Source organism: Marmota monax, unplaced genomic scaffold (genome assembly GCF_021218885.2).
Source record: "Marmota monax isolate L192 unplaced genomic scaffold, Marmota_monax_Labrador192_F-V1.1 WCK01_AAM20220418_F8-fsc00006, whole genome shotgun sequence".
In the NCBI taxonomy this organism is placed as follows: Eukaryota; Metazoa; Chordata; class Mammalia; order Rodentia; family Sciuridae; genus Marmota; species Marmota monax.
In genome coordinates this window covers 23,958,389-23,976,937 of record NW_026693712.1, presented here as the reverse complement: position 1 = coordinate 23,976,937, position 18,549 = coordinate 23,958,389, and the positions used below count along the sequence as shown (strand labels likewise).

Here is an 18,549-nt window from a genome sequence, read left to right as displayed (position 1 = left end):
TATACATGGAAACCAAATAGTTAAAATAATGGACTGTTACATTTACTGAATTATTGTTCCTCAAATCCAAATTCACAATTTTTGTCAGCTTTGTAAAAATGGATCTGGGCCATTTCAATATTTTCCTTTCTAACAGATGGTGTGATGCTAAGCTTTGTTCACAAAGAATGCTGAAACTACAGTTCAGGAGAAACAGGACTTTGCTTTTGAGCCTGGTGTGCTTGCTTGACAGGTTTCTGTGGCAGTCATGGTTTTCTCTAGCACTGATTCCCTCAGGGTATACAGCTTCTCCAGTGGCCAGCTCTTTAATTCATTTGACCAGCAATTTCCCCTAGCATCAACCTTGGACAGTTCTGCAGCACAGTGTTTTACAATTGGACACCTTCCTATGAATAGCTTTCCCTGACACCCCAGAGGGATGACTTCCAGCAAGTTCCAGAGGATAGTTTTCCAGAAAGCTCTGCCAGCAGGGCAACACAGTGACTGCTCTGCCATCCAATGAGCCCAGCTGTGCCATTTCCATCAAGACTGGGATCTCAGCTCTGAGGTGGAAGGGGAACTCTTCCTTGGGTGTTCTATCTTAGCTGGACAGGTGGCAGCTGCTCCTTTTATGTACTTTTCCTATTTTTTAAAAAAATAATTATCTTTATTTCTTATTAGCCAATTCCTTGTTACTTTTTTTTTTCCTTGCTGAGGATTGAAGGGTGCTAGATTGCTGAGGCTGTCCTAGAACTTGCAATCCTCCTGTCTCACTCTCCCCCAGTTGCTGGGATTACAGGTGTGCACTATCACATTCAGCTCTAATATCTTGATATAATTAATAATTCTGTGTATCAAATTTTCATATCAGGAGATAGGAAATGAAAGGTAAGCCCTTGTTATCTGCTTCTTCCTTTCTCACATAACCGTAACCAGGAATGTCTTCCAGTTCTCTATAGAATGTCTTCCAGTTCTCAAAATAGACTCTGTTTGAAAGAACTCGTCTGTGCTACAAATAAACACTAAGAAGGGATACTATTTATAATAACTTGCATTTCAGGAGGTTATTCCAGGCTAACTATACTTTGATACACACTTGTTTCAATTGGTTCACTATTCCTTTCTGATAAATCTCTGCTTATTTGCAGTGCTAATAAACACCTGGTATTTCATATGTAAAATTTATTTACTGCCTTGGTACGACATATATTTATAAGATGATCTGGGATCATTTATAAGCATTAAGAGTAAAAGAAACCATTTTATAGCCACTGCTATAAAGTTTCACAAAAATTCAAAAATCTAATTCATTAGGCAGTACAGTATATTTTCAAAAGTTATACCAAAAACCCCTAAATTGCAACATACCTAAGTTTAAAGTAGCATATTCCTTCAATCACAAAATTTAATTTCAAAGGAATAAAACAATTTAATTTTTAAATATGAAGATTTATAACAAATGATTTAATGACAAATTTGAAAGAACATCACTGATTCAAGATTTGTTAGATAATTAAAACTTGGTTGACTGATGACTTGAAGATGCCTATGAATATAGCCACTTCCTGACAGCTTACCATTATACTAGTATTTTTGCTAAATAACAGTCTCAAAATAACCTACGAGGTAGACTTTATTATTCCTGTTTTACAGATGAGATTCTTTAAGTTCAGAGGTTAATAGGTGCATTGCCCAGGTCATAGAGCCCACTAAGTCAAAAGGTCATCCCCTTAACCTCCACATGTCATATTCCTACTCTTTATGTGTCTATAGAGTGCCCTTCTGAGTATATTAAGACTTCCCAAGGGGTTCATAAGTGTGGACAATTTTAAGTTAACTTCTTCTTTTTTTGTTTTAATGCTAGGACTATTTTCTAAAACCTTTATTTTATTCTTTTATATGCAGTGCTGAGAATCGAATCTAGAGCTTCACACATATGAAGTAAGTGCTCTACCACTGAGTCATAACCCCAGCCCTTCAATTAACTTCTCAAGTAATCTTTCCTCAAAATGATCTACCTAACAATGTACCTAAAGTATAATGTTGGTTTTCTGTTTCCGTATTCCATTTATACTAACCTTTCTCCCACTTTATTTTAATTTTTAATTTTTTTTTTTTTGCAGTATGGGGAATTGAACCCAAGGATATTATACACACTGAGCTACAACCCCAACTCTTTCTGTTTTATTTTTAGACAGGGTCTCGGAAAGTTGCAGAGGCTGGCCTCAAACTTGTAATCATCATGATTTGGCCTACTAAATCGCTGAGATCATAGGTTTGCACCATCACATCTGGCTCTTTCTTCCACTTTATAAATAAAAGCATACCTATTACTCATTCAGGGTTGCAATCTGAAGTACCAAGGTCAAAACAAACTTTAACAACTTAATAATAAATCTTTTTAGGTGCCTTTCAATTTTTTGCTTTTAAAAAATTAAAGGAGGTTAATGACTTTTGGCAAATAGAAGAACCAAGTGACAATTCTATGATAAAATTTATGTATGTGACAAGGTTTCTTAAGCCTATATTCATAAAGATGAAAAACAAATACAATTTATGCTCAAATATGGGAAAAGAAGAAAACCTCCATCTCATTAAGAGATTCATTTCCAATAAAATCTGATGTTTAAAGAATTGTTTATCAAAATTTCTATTTATCTTTGATTACCTGGATGCTATTGTTTGCAACTCAATTTATTTATTTATTTTATATAAATATCTATATTTATTTTATATAATTTACTAATATACATATATAGTTATACTTATAGATGAACACAACACCTTTATTTTATTTATTTATTTTTATGTGGTGGTGAGAATTGAACCCAGTACCTCATACGTGCCAGGCGAGCACTCTACCACTGAGCCACAACCCTAGCCCCTGTAACTCAATTTAAATAACTTTTATTTCCAGTATTGGGGATTGAACCTAGAGACACTTTACCACTGACCTACAGTCCTTTTTATATTGAGACAGAGCCTTGCTAAATTGCTGAGACTGGTCTCAAACTTGCTGCCCTCCTGGAACCTCAGGCTCCAGAGTGGCTGGATTACGGGTGTGTGGCACAGCAACCGGCACAAATAAATTTTTAACATTAAAATTTTTTAGCAGAGCTGGGGTGTGGTGGTGCACACCTGTAATCCCAGCAGCTCAGGAGGTTGAGATAGAAGGATTGCAAGTTCAAAGCCAGCCTCAGCAAAAGCGAAGTGCTAAGCAACTCACTGAGACCTGTCTCTAAATAAAATACAAAATAGGGCTGGGAATGTGGTTCAGTGGTGGTCCAGTGCCCTGAGTTCAACCCCTAGCACTGCTCCTTCCCCCCAAAAGGTGAATGGTTTTCTCATCCATTCTGAAACAATTACTGAATACCAAATTGTTGCCAATGGGTGTATATAAATTTCACTTGATATTCTGCCTGTGTACCTCAAATTGCAATATTTCTCAGTTTTTACTGCAGAATAGAAAATGTTTTGCTTACATTTAGAAAACACAATTCTTTCTTTAATTATGTTGGTATAAGTGTGACTATTTTATACATGTATACACATGCAAAGGCATATTAGTGAACTGAAATGGAAGACCTCCAAGGATATCTTACAAATCACTTCCTTTCTTTTGTTTTCATGACTTCTGACTACTGTGTTGCTGCATAATAAAGTTTGGAAATTTTCTTCCACTCATACACGCGCGCACACACACACACACACACACACACACTACTTTCACAGGTATAGCATATTTGCTGCCAAAATTTCTCTTGCCTTTTTTCATTATTTGACTAAACTAGAAAAACTTATTTTTAAAATATATTTTTATAAAGTCAAAAGCCCCCAGTATTTTCACATTTAGGAATCTCCATTGCTCTAGTGGATTTCATTCTAAGAAGTCTTTCTTGAAATCACTAATTCTAAAGTGATTCTAAAGTAGAGGAACACTAATAATTATTGAATGTGCCAGAGGTTTGAACTCAGATCCTCCTGCCTCAGCCTCCTGAGCAGCTATGATTACAGCCACATGCCACGGCGTCTGAGTACCCGGTTTCACCTTTTCTTAAGAGTAGTTGAAACAAACAAACAAACAAAAACCCTGAAGCCTTTGACTTTTATCATTTTCTGTCCCATCAACATAGGTATCAGAATTACTAAAATACCTCCATAGCCTGGGCTAAGCGTTCTTCCAGTGCCATATAGGTGAGGAACTGAGGATCCACATAAGAAATAGCTTCAGCCACTCCCAGTCCATCTGCAAAGCCATCAAATAAGCTGGAGGGAAAAAACACAAAACCTGTAACTATGATTTAGAAAATTTTATGCTGAGGCTATAATTATATTAGCATTTCTTGCGAGCAGAAATTCTTAAATTATTTTAATGTTAATCTTGTGGGATAAGGAGCAGGAAGGACCCAGCATAAAAGTTAAGTGCTAAGCATAAGATGTCACTCTCTTCCCCAACAGCCTCCACACTCACTGCACAAAGTCTGTAGGAAATTTTTCTTTTCGTGTTTCAAGGCTAACTCTGAGGACTGCTTAAATACAGTGCTTTTCCCCATCCAAATATTTCCTACACTTCCTTTTCTGTGTTTTCAATTTGAGTGTAGGTGAGAATGAGAAAGAAAATTGTTACATTTATTTTAATTGTGTCATTAGTCAAGGCCTCTTTTTCTTCTCTCACTTTGTATTGCTTAATTACTTTGGGTTAAAAATATTTTATTTTCTCAGACTTTTCTAATTAATGTTTCTTTTTGAACTCTGATAAGAATTAGGTCTCTTTCATTATTATGCTTGAAAACAAATTTGCTCCTAACTTCATTTTTTTTTTAGGGAACTATAAGCCCCTGAAGAAAAATACATTCCATTCCAGTATTAATCTCTTTCTTCTAATCCCTAGATATAAACATATTCCTCCTTTTTCTCTTTTCATGGAAATGCTAAGTATTTCAAAATTTGGAAATAAATATTTCCTTGGTACCCTTCTCTCTTTAATCTTGCTCCCTTGGAGGCTACATTCCATTACATTTATTCAATTGTCCTCTCTGTAGGTAATTTCTGAATTACCTAATTCTGAACTCCTCTGGAACAACTGACACTTTTAGTTGTTTAGGGGGCACTTTGTGTGGATGTACTTCTACCATCTTATAAGCCCAGGATCTCTAAAACAACTTATTTTATCTAAAGACAAGCTTCTGTTGAATTCCCCATCCTATCCAAACTTCAACATGATAGTCAGAAACATCCATAGTCACACAAAATAGCTCAAAAATAGTGTTGATGTCAACCCGTGTGTCATTATTAAAATTACAAATAAATTGCAAAGAGACACAGAAGTGATTCTCATAAAGAACATAGCATAGCTTAACAGTACTTAGGAATCAACATGGTGCAAAGGAACATTCTCATACGATCACAAATTTTAGAATCAGAATTAATACTAAGAATTCTGAATCCACACACCCTTGTGATGCTAGAATTCCTTCATCTAACAGTGAGATATAAAGCAAAGAGCCCTGGAGTCAGTCAGAGATTTAACTGATTCACAGTTAACTAGAATTATTTAACTGTGACTGTTTCTTCATCTATAAAATAAAGAGGATCTTTTTAATACTTTTCTAAAAGTCTGGAATTATTTCAAAAATTTCTATTACTTACAAAATTAACTTCACACACTTTATTAGGTTAATCATTATAATCTTAACTTCTTACAGGAAGACAGAGGTTAAGGAGTTATCAAGGAACAAATAAATGGTAATAGGTAGGATTTGTCTAAATCTCTAACCAGGTTTTCTCCATGTCATTTCCTACCACACCAACCTGAGATACTCAAGGTATTTTAAAATACTTACAATTTCAGTCAAAATAAATTAACACAAGGTAGTGGACTTCTCTTATTTTTTTTCTACTTAAAATAAGGAAACAAAGGTTTTGCATTTTTTTCTAAGTAGTACCAGAGTTTGACTTTAGAGACAAGAATTGCTAATATTTGCCATGGCTTTTCATTTCAGTTGTTAAAATGACATGCTATTTTAATATGAAAATGGAACTCTAGTTTCACCTTATCAACCTTAGTCACTGCCACATAAATTAATGTAGTGCCACACATGCAAATAATCAGATGTTAACATATTTAAATTCAAAAGAGCAAAGTTCAAAAATTTTGTTTTAAAATCAATGATAAAATACTTTCCACATTAAAATCCTACTTTGAAGCTCTGCAAATTTTGGAACCATCAGTAACGTCTCTGAAACACAACATATACATCCAGAAAGATCATCAATGAATTAGAACCCAAAGTAAAAGTTTTCAAATTGAAGTTAAAATTATATTCATTAAAGACATAATTCTTTTGAATTGCTATGTGAATTAACCTTTTTTCAAAGATATCTGGAAGTATGTATCAAATCTTGAAAAACACAACATACCTTAGTAATATCAATTCTATTTATCTGTCCTAAAAGAATAACCAGAAATACAGAACATGTTTAATAGTTCATTGCACTATTTCAAAGGATAAATACTCCACTAAATCTTAGTATACCTATAGGCTGGAGCCAGCTACATAATGGAGCTGTAAAAAATATTTTTACTCCTGAAAACATGCAAGAGAAAAAATGCCCTCATGTGAAACTACAACTGCTTCCAAAGATGTACAGATGATACTAAATGACAATTCTTTAATCTTTATTCTGATCACTCTGAGGAATTACTCAGCATAACAGAGAGAAGATTTCAAAATTAAGGAGCTCAGGAGGTAGTTAACAGGGAGAAAAAAGAGAAGAAGGAAAAGAAGGAAGAAGCCTCGAGGCCAGCAAGACTGAGACCAGGATCAACTGATTCTCCATTATGTTTGCCAAATCAGAAAATGCATTTGAGAACAGGAATGTTTAAGGTGAAATTTTAAATTACATGCCTTTGATAAAACTCCACTTCTACATCCACAAAATTATTGACAAAAGTTTGTTTTACATACATGACTTTTCCCCTCCTAGGGAGTAACAGGAAAGGATAAAGGATCTCAAGGAGATGGTGAGTTTCTTGTCTGAAGAAATAGAAAAAAGTAGCTAGCTTAGTGAGACCCTGTCTAAAAATATAATTAAAAAGGACAAGGTATGTGGTTTAAGTGATTAAGCCCCCTGGGTTCAAGCTCTGGTGCCAAAATAAAATGAAAGGAAATAAAATAAAATTAACTTCCATATTCTACATACAGACAAGGAAAAGGAAGGACAGAGAATGATAACAATATTCTTAAGATTCCTATGATTGAATCACAGGTTTTAATTTCTTCAAGTAGTATTCATTCAGAACCAATTTTTTTTAAAAAAGATTATGCTGCTGGGTGTGATGGCGAATGCCTGTAATCCCAGTGGCTCAGGAGGCTGAGGCAAGAGGATGGAGAGTTCAAAGCCAGCTTCAGCAAAAGGAAGGCACTAAGCAACTCAGTGAGATCCTGTCTCTAAGTAAAATACAAAATAGGGTTAGGGATGTGGCTCAGTGGTTGAGTGCCCCCTGAGTTCCTGAGTTCAATCCCCGGTAGCCCCCCCCCCCCCGCAAAAAAAGGATGATTATGCTAAGTGCTGCAGCCCACATGTAGTAAATCAAAAAAACCTAAAGTTCAAATCCATGAGAAGTGTATAAATAACTAGGTTAGAAGGTGAACTTCATGAGAGCTATAGATCAAAGAAGGAAGAGGTCTCCAGCTGGAGGAAAAGGAGAGTCCATGTCCAAAGTGTCATCTGAAATGAGCTTTGAAAGAGGAGACAATATGAGCTTTGAAGGAGGAAACAATTAGTAGATGGGAAAATCAGAATACCCTTTACCTCAGAAATTCAATTCTTACAATTCAGAATCCTGAATGAATTGTACCCTGAGCAATGACACATGCTCATCACACTGAGCTACATACCTCCAGTCCACATCTAAGTCTTCACTCACACTGGAGTCGTCCTCAAGGTTGTTGTTACCATCTAACATGAAAGCTTCTGGTTGTGCAAATTCATTGGCAGGCTCATTGCCCTCATCACTGCTGCTTTCATTGACTTCATTGTACTGTAACCAAGGAATTTCTCCCTCTTCCAAAGATGTCTGTTCCCTAACACAAACATTTTAAAGGAAGAAAAAATATTATTTAAAATATATCATTAACATTTTGTTTTGTTTTCGTACCAGGGATTGAACCCAAAGGCATTTAACTACTGAGCCATATCCCCAGCCCTTTATATTTTTAATTTTGAGACAGGGTCTCAGCAGATTGCTCATAGCCTTGCTAAGGTTATGGAGGCTAGCTTCGAACCTGCAATTCCCCTGCCTCAGCCTCCTGAGCTGCTGGGATTACACATGCACCACCATGCCTGGCATTAACATTCTTTATTTTAAAGAATTCTATTTACTGCAACTGAACACTGTTCTTGAAGTACTAAGCTTTTGGTACGTCTATGATTCTAAAAAACTATTTTCTTTAACAACAAAATTATTTAAAAAGGTAACAAATTTGTTACAGGGTCATATATGTATAGAAAGTTCCTAATTACACAAAAACATGTTTCTTTGGTTTATGAACTGTCTGTGCTGTGCTCCTACATTTCTTCTTTTTTTGCAGGAGAAAAATACGAGAAATCCATATTAGACTACTTGAATTTTTAAACATTGTTTTTGAGTGGTTTCCCTTCACAGTTAAAATCTACATTCCTCAACCTGGCCTACAAGTGCCTACATAATTCATGCTTTCTTTGCAACCCACTTCTCCACCATCATTTCTGCCCACACTTGTCCCTGGTCTATTATGTTCCTAATCCTTTTGCTTATTCTTGGAGCACATGGAGATCACTTCTATCTTAGGGATATTTCTTCTACCTGAAATGTTGTTTTTTTTTTTCCCAGATTTCCACATTGTTATTCCCTTCTTGATATTAATGTCACATTGCATGCCATCTCCTCAGACATATCTTAACACTGTATTTAAGTAGTTCTCCAGTTACTAGCTACCACAGCATTCTGCTGATTTAAATTGTAGAATTTATTTTTACCTAGTATTTTCTTATTTGTTTATTTTCAGTAGAATATAAGTTCACAGAAACTGGGACAGACAAATCAATGGTACAGACCAAGAAAATAGGAGGTAAAGGGAGCACTTTAAAACAAAAGGAAAAGGACTAGCTAAAGATGATATTGGGAAAACTGGATGCTCACCTGGAGGCAGAGAGGTTTAATCCCTAAGTAACTATCCTTAAATAAATTGCTTTCTTGCCAGGCATGGTGGTGCATGCCTATAATCCTAGCAGCTTGGGAGGATGCGGCAGGAGGATTGTGAGTTCAGCAACTTAGCAAGGCTCTAAGCAACTCAGCAAGACCCTGTTTCTAAATAAATATAAAACAGGCTGGGGATGTGGCTCAGTGGTTAAGCAGCCCTGGGTTTAATCTTGGGTACCAAAAAAAAAAAAAAACTTTCTGTTTTGAAATCCATGTGCATATATATTCCACTACCATTATCACTAACATATAAAAGAACTAGGAAAAATCATGGGAGAAATTTTTACAAGTCTCATGTCATCCTAAGCTCCTAAGCACAATGAAAAATCTTGAAGCCATAAAGAGATTGCTAAAATTCATACTATACATATTAAAGAAAATGTAAAAAAAATGTATATATAGAGAGAGATGTAAAAGCAAACCACTAGGGAAAAGATCAACACATAGCAACAGAAGGGAGCAAAGGATATAATTATTTGCCAGAAAAGGAAATTTAAATAGCTATTAAATATATGAAGAGATGCTTTACCTCATGCATAATGTAAATTAAACAGTAAAATACATTTTTCAATGATTGGTAACTGTAAAAAAAAATTGATAATACACTGTTGGTAAAAAAGTAACTGATATAACATCCTTTGTAAAGAAATGTCAATAGCTATAAATTAAGAGTCTGCTTTTAGATACTTCTCAAAAAGTATGTACAATGTTTTCTTTGTAGTATTACCTATTAAAGCCCAAACTGAAAAAATTTAAGTGTTTACCAATGAAAATTAGTATACCATACTACGCAGATTTTTTAAAAGAATGAAAGAAATCCTTATGTATGAATACAGAACAATTAAAAAATAGATCTATGAACAAAACAAAAACAAAAGGAAAGTGTTCACAGATACAATGTGCTACCAGTTGTGTAAAAAAATAAAGAAGTACATATATGCTTTTATATAAATAGAATATCTTTGGAAATTCACAAAGGAAATTGGTTATACTGTTGTTGTTGTTTTCCCTGGTTGTTGTTGTTTTATTTTCCTCACACTACACAAATTCACTTTTTAGCAGGTATATTAGACTCTGTATTCTTTTTTTTTGGGGGGGGGGGAGTGGGGGGACTTACCAGGGATTGAACTCAGGGGGCACTAGACTACTAAGCCACATCTCCAACTCTATTTTGTATTTTTTTTATTTAGAGACAGGGTCTCACTGAGTTGTTTAGCACCTTGCTTTTTCTGAGGCTGGCTTTGAACTGGGGATCCTTTTGTCTCAGCCTCAGGAGCCCCTGGGATTATAGGCACGCAATACCATACTTCGCAGAATCTGTATCCTTAAAATGTAATTTTATTTCATCTGTTTAGCAAAAGAAGTTAAACCAGAAAGAACTACTTGGCAATAAATTATTAGCAATTCATTAAATATTTCTAAAACACTAAAGCCTGTATCATTAAAAGGTAAAGCTGTATTCATTCTTACTAATCATATTTCAGAATCATCTTTTCAATTACTATAAACTACAAGAGTGAAATGAGCAGTTATGTGGGTCATCTGCCAATCAATGAAGAGTTGTTTGTATATCAATTTGAAATATAGCTAAAACTAAAAGATGTCTAAAATTTAACAAATGTTCAAATCTTGAAGGTTTTCTTAACTTCAACCACAAGAGTCCCTTTTTCCCTTTGGTCAAAGCCCTATTATATGAACAAGTCAGAATTCTGAAAATGCACTAATTTATTATTATCTTCTAATTTTCTCTTTGCTCCACTTCAGACATTAGTCATTTCTTGATAGATATAATCAGTCCATCAGAATTATGCATTTGACATTGAATGTACCCCATCATTCCTAATGAATATATTCTGGATGCAAAATATATATCAACTGGAAGAAGACTTTTGGACCTACATTTATCTTGGTAATATAAAAACTAGTTTATTAAACAGATACTCAAAAATTACTGTTAAAAAATAAAATCTAGGGGCTGAGGTTGTGGCTCAGCGGTAGAGCGCTCGTATCACACGTGCAAGACCCTGGGTTCGATCCTTGGCACCACATACAAAAATAAACAAGTGAAATAAAGGCGTTGTGTCCAACTACAACTAAAAAATAAATATTTAAAGTAAAATAAGGTCGGCGGTTAGGTTGGCTGTGCCATGAGGCCTGGGACGCCTTGGCTGGTAGCCGTGGGTGAGTTCCTCTTTAGCTCCAGTCTTAGCGCAGTGCTCGGACTGTAGCTGTGTCCGTGTGTTATGATGCCGTCTTGTACTAATCTGGCTACTGGAATCCCCAGTAGTAAAGTAAAATACTCAAGGCTCTCCAGCACAGATGATGGCTACATTGACCTTCAGTTTAAAAAAAGCCCTCCTAAGATCCCTTATAAGGCCATTGCACTTGCCACTGTGCTGTTTTTGATTGGCGCCTTTCTCATTATCATAGGCTCCCTCCTGCTGTCAGGCTACATTAGCAAAGGGGGGCAGACCGGGCCATTCCTGTCCTGATTATTGGCATTCTGGTGTTCCTGCCAGGATTTTACCATCTGCGCATCGCCTACTATGCGTCTAAAGGCTACTGGGGTTACTCCTATGACGACATTCCAGACTTTGATGACTAACACTCACTTCAGCCCTGAGACAAGTCACAGTGGAACTAAACTCAGCTTTAAGATATTGAACAGAAACTATGGCTAAGGGCTGAGGAATTATACAGTTTGCAGATGTTTGACAAAACAATGGCCAGAGTTTATGGTTCCATCCCAAAAATGTTCATTGAGCTTAATTAGCTAATTAGGAAACGCTGTGTTTTTCATCTGGCCGTGGCAAAACTCAACAAGTTTTTCCACATGTATCATGGAAGAATAGCAATGCTAATTGGGAAAACAGGAGATTATCCTGTAGTGGAAAGTGTTACCATTCCCACCCTCTTTATATTGAGCATTTCTTTTAAATAGTCTTCTTTGTCAATTTGTTATTGTAGCAAATGGAAGAGTGTGGTATGTCTAATTTCTTAGTTACTAAGTAATTTAATTTTAAAATATCAAAAGATCTTATCCCCTACACTTAACTCTACTTTCACATTCTGGTAGAAGACCTCCCTAAAACCACATGTTGGTGTGGATCCATCTGTAATATTTTTTACTTTGTTTCTTAGTGACAGGAACCAGGAATTTTTTGAGTCACACAGTAAGTTTTCAAAGTATAAGCACTGTCTCTGATAACCAATCCTTGACCAGCTCTGATCTTGTTTCCCAATAGGATGGCCTGCATATAATTTGGGTCATTCTATCCTTTGTAGATCAAGATGTTCTATATATCATGCCTTTAAAGACTGAACTTTTGGCTGTTCCCTAATGAAAAAAAATGAAGATAAGTGGTTGCTATTTAGAGTGTATAACTCTATTGGTAGCACCTGGTACTATAGTGTCATTCTGCTGAAGATCTCAAGACTTGGCTTGGATCCCTAGAGGACCACATCCTTAGGTTGATTCTATTTCTTTGCTTGAAAAAGTGACTTATATTCAAAAGAAATTAAAATGTCAGAATCCAAATCCTGGACTAAACATGAGTTAACTTTAGACATAATTCAAAAAACATTTTAATGATTTTATAAAGTACCCAGGAATAACTGTTTTGGGGTAACTGGCATCATGAGTTAGACTCTACTTTCTAGTCATTCATTTACTCTGAGGTTAATAGATTTGAACAACTATAAGCTTGGATGTACCATCAACTGAAATTTTGAAGGCTGTGATAGGGCAATTTTGGGGGGAAAGATGAGTTTGGTTTGGGATATGTAAATGTAGATGTCTCCTTGACATCCAGGTGGTGCTGTGGAGACATTAGTTGCAGTACAGTGTGGAGTTCACAAGAGAGCGTTTAAGCTAGAGATAGAAATGTAGGATTCAGTGTTTAGACATTATCTTCAGAACCTGGGGTTGGATGAGATCACAGGTGGAGTGAGAGTACAAAGAGAAGATGACTCGGGAATGAGGGCAGCCTCCAAGTTTGGGTGCATTTAGAAATGGGAAAGGAGCCTAGGGAATCTGGTATTCTAAAGTTGTTGGGCCTTGTTAGTGAAAATGTGAGATAATATTTATAAAACTTTATGTTGGGCAGTGCTTGCAAAGCTCACACATAGTAGTTTCAGCCAAATTAAACTATTTGGTCTTTTTTTTCTTGTAAGGGGGAAATCAAGATGGAACAGAAAGGTATAAAGTCAAGAGCAAACATTTGCTCTCCAAACTCACCTCCAAAGGTTGTCCAATTAAGTTCCTTATATAGTTTACAGAAATGTTCTAAGCATATAAACATGGATACCTTTTTATTTTTTTAATTTGAGCTTCAATTGTATGGCCCTATTTTTTTTTTTTTCTATTCTGTTTTGTATAGGTTTCCATGATTTTTTTTTTGGAAAGATCAGTTTCCCCCAACCCAAGTGTTGGGGACCAAATCCAGGGCCTCACATGTGCTAGGCAGGCACACTATCACTGAGCCACATACCCACCCCTGGCCACATTATTGTAATTTTCCATTATATGCATGTAGTCTTGGGGCCCCAAGACTTCCTACCTGAAATAGGAATCCCTGTCTAGTGGCCCCCTGAAGGAATGACCTTTGCTGCTCTGTTTGAGCATTCCTGTTACCTGAGTATCTTATCACACATGTAACTTCTTTGCATTGACAGTAACTATACTGGTGCTTAATAGAGGAAGTCTAAGCCTCCATAATAATGGTGAACATTTCTTGAACCCTTTTCCAGATATTGTGCTAAGTATTCTTCATTATCATTTTAATCCTTGAGAAAATCCTGAATTAGGTATGATTCTTACTTAGGCCAAACCTGAATGAATGACTTTAGGGACTGGGCAAATAAAATCAAAGTAGAGGGATAGATTTTAAGAGTAATGGGGACCAAGGTCAAATGTCAAATGGATATCATATAAAAGCAGCTCCTCCCATTTTAAGTCTGGTTAAACCAGGTGTTCTAAATTTGTGACAACTATTACACTTCTTATTAGGCATGTCCAGGACTACTTTTTCATTCTGGCTGGTGTGGCACCTGTAATTCCAGTGACTGAGCCTGATCTTGAACTTGATCTTCCTCTTTCAAGCATCCACCCACTGGCCCTGTTGATGGGATTACAGGTGTGGCCCACTGTGCAGGCTGTACTTTGTTCCATTGTGTAAGCAGGTGGACTGACTCTACTCAATTCAGACTTTACTAAATGGCCCTCTGCCATCTGTTCTGCAGGCCAGCTGCTCTGCAAACGGTGCTCCCAGGTGAGTGAAAGCCTCTTGGCTTTCTGCTCAAGCCAGCAGGCCCAGTTCATAGACTACACACACTAGCTGGCATAGGAAGCGTCTCATTAGTGTTACCAGGGAGCCTGATATTGGGAGAATTAACAGTGCTGACTTACTTGCACCGTCCTGGGGATTGAACCTAGGACTTGCACATATTGGGCAAGTGCTCCACCACAGAGCTATATCCCCAGCCCTTATGTTGGGTTTCTACTAAGGGTTATACAAAGTCAGTGTCCATTGGTTGGCTTGGCCTGTCGTCTAAATTCTTATCCTGATACTTTTTTCCTAGATTCAGTCCCAAAGGTATGTAGTTAAATCAGTTTAGTGCATGGGTTATTGGACTAATTCTTTGGAGCACAGTTTTTATATAAAGTGGAGATGGGGGTGAAATGAAGCAGTTTGTACAGGGAATTTACACACAGTAAGCACCGGGTACATGGAGATGGAGGTCACTCCCTTGGTGTGGGATAAAGGATGTCGGCCCATCTGCTGTTCCTCGGGCCATCCTGAGGAACCTGCCATTCTGTTGGCAGAACTACCCCAGAACCAGGGACAGGAGCTAACCCAGCTCCCTTCACTGACAGAACTGCCTACTGGAGGTTGTGAAGATACCTCAGCCCCTGGCCTTTTGACAGCACGTTCCTGGGCCTGGGTCCCTCTGTGCATCAAGGCAGAGAAGGCCCTGTGGAGAAGAACTTGAAAATGAGGTGGTTCAGAGGAGCTTTCGACTTGTTCTCCTGGAGCTTATTCCCTGTTTTCACCATTCCTCCCTCAGTACTCCCACACTTGTCCCTTGCTGCTCAGGGGCTGGTCTCTGGATCAATGGCATAGATATCACTTGGGGACTTATTAGAAATGCAGTATCTTGGGCCTGCTGACTAAATCGGACCCTATGTTGGGATGATGCCCTAAGATATTCACTGCCAGTATCAGAAGTGCTGGCCAGAGTACCCTGTGCCACCTACAACATTTTCTTTCTTTGAGACTGGACCTCCTCCAACAGTGCCAGTGGTTGTAGAACACTCAGAAGGTATAGTCCTTCTAGATCCATCATTATTCTCTAGCTAGACAATAACACCCAGGGGCCTAAGGAAGCTTTGTAGAAAGGGCACAGAAACAATGCAGGAATATTTCGTAAACAAACTTTTGTGAGCACTGAGAAACCAAACAAGGCCTAAAGAGGCAGTAGGTCCATGGCAGGAGTGGAGCTTTGGTACCCCAAAGACCTACCGAAAAGAACAATGTGCAATTTATGACCCAATCAAAGGCAGAACAGGTTTTTTCCTCTGGTTTCTGTGGAAGGCAGCCTGTTAGCTCTAGAGTTAACCCTAATCCTTGGTGTTCCTTTCTGTCTCCATTCTTTCATTATCAGTATCTTGAGAATAGCCAGCTAGCTAGAAAATGCTTCAATATGAAGGATGAAGTTTTTTGGCCAAGACTTTAATCCCTTGAGAGGGTTTTCTCTGGGATTAATAGTATCTTCAGAGTTTGCCCTGAGGCCCTAGGGTTGAAATCTCCCTACAGCTAAAACAATGGCAGCAGCCTTTTATGAACAGGCTGGGAGAATTTGTGGCCTAGTGGACCATAGTGAGCATAGGAGCACCAGGCGTGGTGGTGCATTCCTGTGCTAAGTTCAAAACCAAACTCAGCAACTTAGTGAGGCACTTACGGCTCAGTGAGATCCTGTCTAAATAAAAGAGGACTGGGGATGTGGCTCAGTGGTTTAGCACCCTTGAGTTCAATTCCTAGTACCAAAAAAAAAAAAAAAAAAAAGAGATAAGAGCAACCAGAAGGAACCTGGAGCAAGTCAGGCCATGTGTTTTCATATTTGAGATATTGATTTATTTATTTAATGGTGCTGGGAATCAAACCCAGGGCTTTATGCATGCTAAGCAAGTGCTCTACCATTGAGCCACACTCCCAGCCCTGTGATCTATGATTTTAAGACTAGCACAAAGGAGCTTGTTGAGAGCCAAGGTTTCCCATTCTTGGGGTTGTCAGATTTATTCCTGAGTTTTGTTTTTTTTTTAAGAAATTGGATTGTTTTCTTGGTTTATATTATTATTATTATTTACCTACAGCTTTTCTGAATTTGTTCTTTTCCATATTTTACATTATAATTTGTATTATGAGTATGCATAATCATAATAGTGGGATTTGTTGTTACATATGTGTACTTGTACATGATATAACAATATAATTTGATTAGCATCATTCTCAAGTATTTCCTTTTCCACTCCCCTTCTCCCGTTTTTCTCCTGATCGCCCTTTGATTTTCATGAGATCCACCCTACCTCTTTTTCCTTTTTCTGCTCTAGCTTCCAGATATGACAGAGAACATACAACCCTTGATTTTCTGAGTGTGGATTATTTTGCTTAAGGTAATGCTCTGTTGCATCCATTTTCCTACAAATTACATAATTTCATATTTCTTTATTGCTGAATAAAACTCCACTGTGTATATAAAATAAATAAAAAAAAGTAAAATAAAATAAAATCTAGGGGCTGGGGTTGTGGCTCAGTGGTAAAGTGCCCTAGCATGCACATGAGGCACTGGGTTCAATCCTCAGCACCACATAAAAATAAAATAAAGATATTGTGCCTACCTAAAACTAAATAATAATAATAATAATAATAATAATAATAATAATAATAATAATAATTTTAAATAAAAATAAATAAATAAATTAAATCTAGATGTAGTCACAGATTGCTCAAATAAGGCTGTTCACTCTCTAAGAGCAAGTCTAAATAGGAAAAATATGAGCAAAACTGTAATTTGGCATTACAGCAGTGTAAAAGACTAATTTTGAAAATCTGGTCTTCCTAAATTATCAATTTTTCATACTGCAAATAACTGAACAGAAGGTACTTTTAGAATTGGTATGCCTTTTAGAAAGTAAAAGGAGGTTAATATTAGAGCAAATTCTTGGCAAAGTTGAATTTTAGTTTTGGTCTTAACAGATGTGATTATTCAACCATATACATTTTTGATAAATTTTTGTAAAATATACAATTCATATATTTCAGATTCAAGAGAAACTCATTAGAGTTCTATTAATATTTGGTGCAAGCTTAACTTAGAGGAGTAAAAATGATGTATACACTTGGCCCTCTGTATCCTTAGGTTCTACATTGAAGGGTTTAACCAACCTAGACTAAAAATACTCAGAAAAAAAAAAAGTGACTATACTAAGTATATACAGACTTTCCCCTTGTCATTATTCCTTATTTAATAAATTACAACCATCATTTACATAGCATTGACATTGTATTAGGTGTTGTAAGTAATCTAGATAATTTAAAGTATATGGAATGGGTAGGGTCAGTAGTAGAATGTTTGCTTAGCATGTACGAGGCCTTGGGTTAAATCCCAAACCCTGCAAAATTGGAAAAATAAAATATATGGGAGAATGTGTATAGATTATATGCAAATAACTACACCATTTCATAGAAGGGACTTGAACATTCATAGATTCTGATATAGGCAGAGGGTACTAAGAGCAATCCCTGAGTAGATACTACAAACTATTATGTTTAAAGAGGCTCAGACAATATCTACATGTAAGAATCAATGTATTTTAAATACACAGAAATGGAAGCTCTTTATGTACCCAAACCAATGAATTTTTTAAGTAATTTCTAATACTAAACTGAAAATTTAATAAAACAGGCTTGAGACTTGGCACCTAATATGGCCAGTCTAATAAAACCAGTGAAATGAGCACAATAAATATGCTTATTTCCTTTAAATTTTAATATTTAACATATAAAGTGGATGTTTTCCTTTTGTGTAGCATAATTAGACCCAATGAAAAATTAATCCCAAAATGGAATAGAGATACAAGGTTAAACTCAAAATTTCTAACGGATCTTGATTCACATCTTGATGGCAGCACTGATCACACCATATTATAGCTCATCTGGTGACTCATCTGTCTCCTCCACTAGACTGGGAGCTCTAAAGGGCATAGTGTTGTGATTCATCTTGTAGCCTCACCCTCTAACACATGCTTCACAATAACGGGTACTCTC

At 36.6% G+C, this 18,549-nt stretch overlaps 1 protein-coding gene and 1 pseudogene across 1 annotated transcript in view; one reads left to right on the top strand and one right to left on the bottom strand.

Annotated features, from left to right (window-relative positions):
• Pja2 (praja ring finger ubiquitin ligase 2) overlaps positions 1 to 18,549 on the bottom strand; it is a 76,930-nt gene that overhangs the window by 11,778 nt on the left and 46,603 nt on the right. Inside the window, exons 6-7 of the mRNA XM_046460097.2 lie at positions 7,881 to 8,066; positions 4,134 to 4,245 (exon numbers count right to left, since the gene is read on the bottom strand). Coding sequence (XP_046316053.1) covers positions 4,134 to 4,245; positions 7,881 to 8,066 — 298 coding nt within the window. The remainder of the gene's footprint in view (positions 1 to 4,133; positions 4,246 to 7,880; positions 8,067 to 18,549) is intronic.
• LOC124103462 (transmembrane protein 230-like) lies at positions 11,353 to 12,773 on the top strand (annotated as a pseudogene).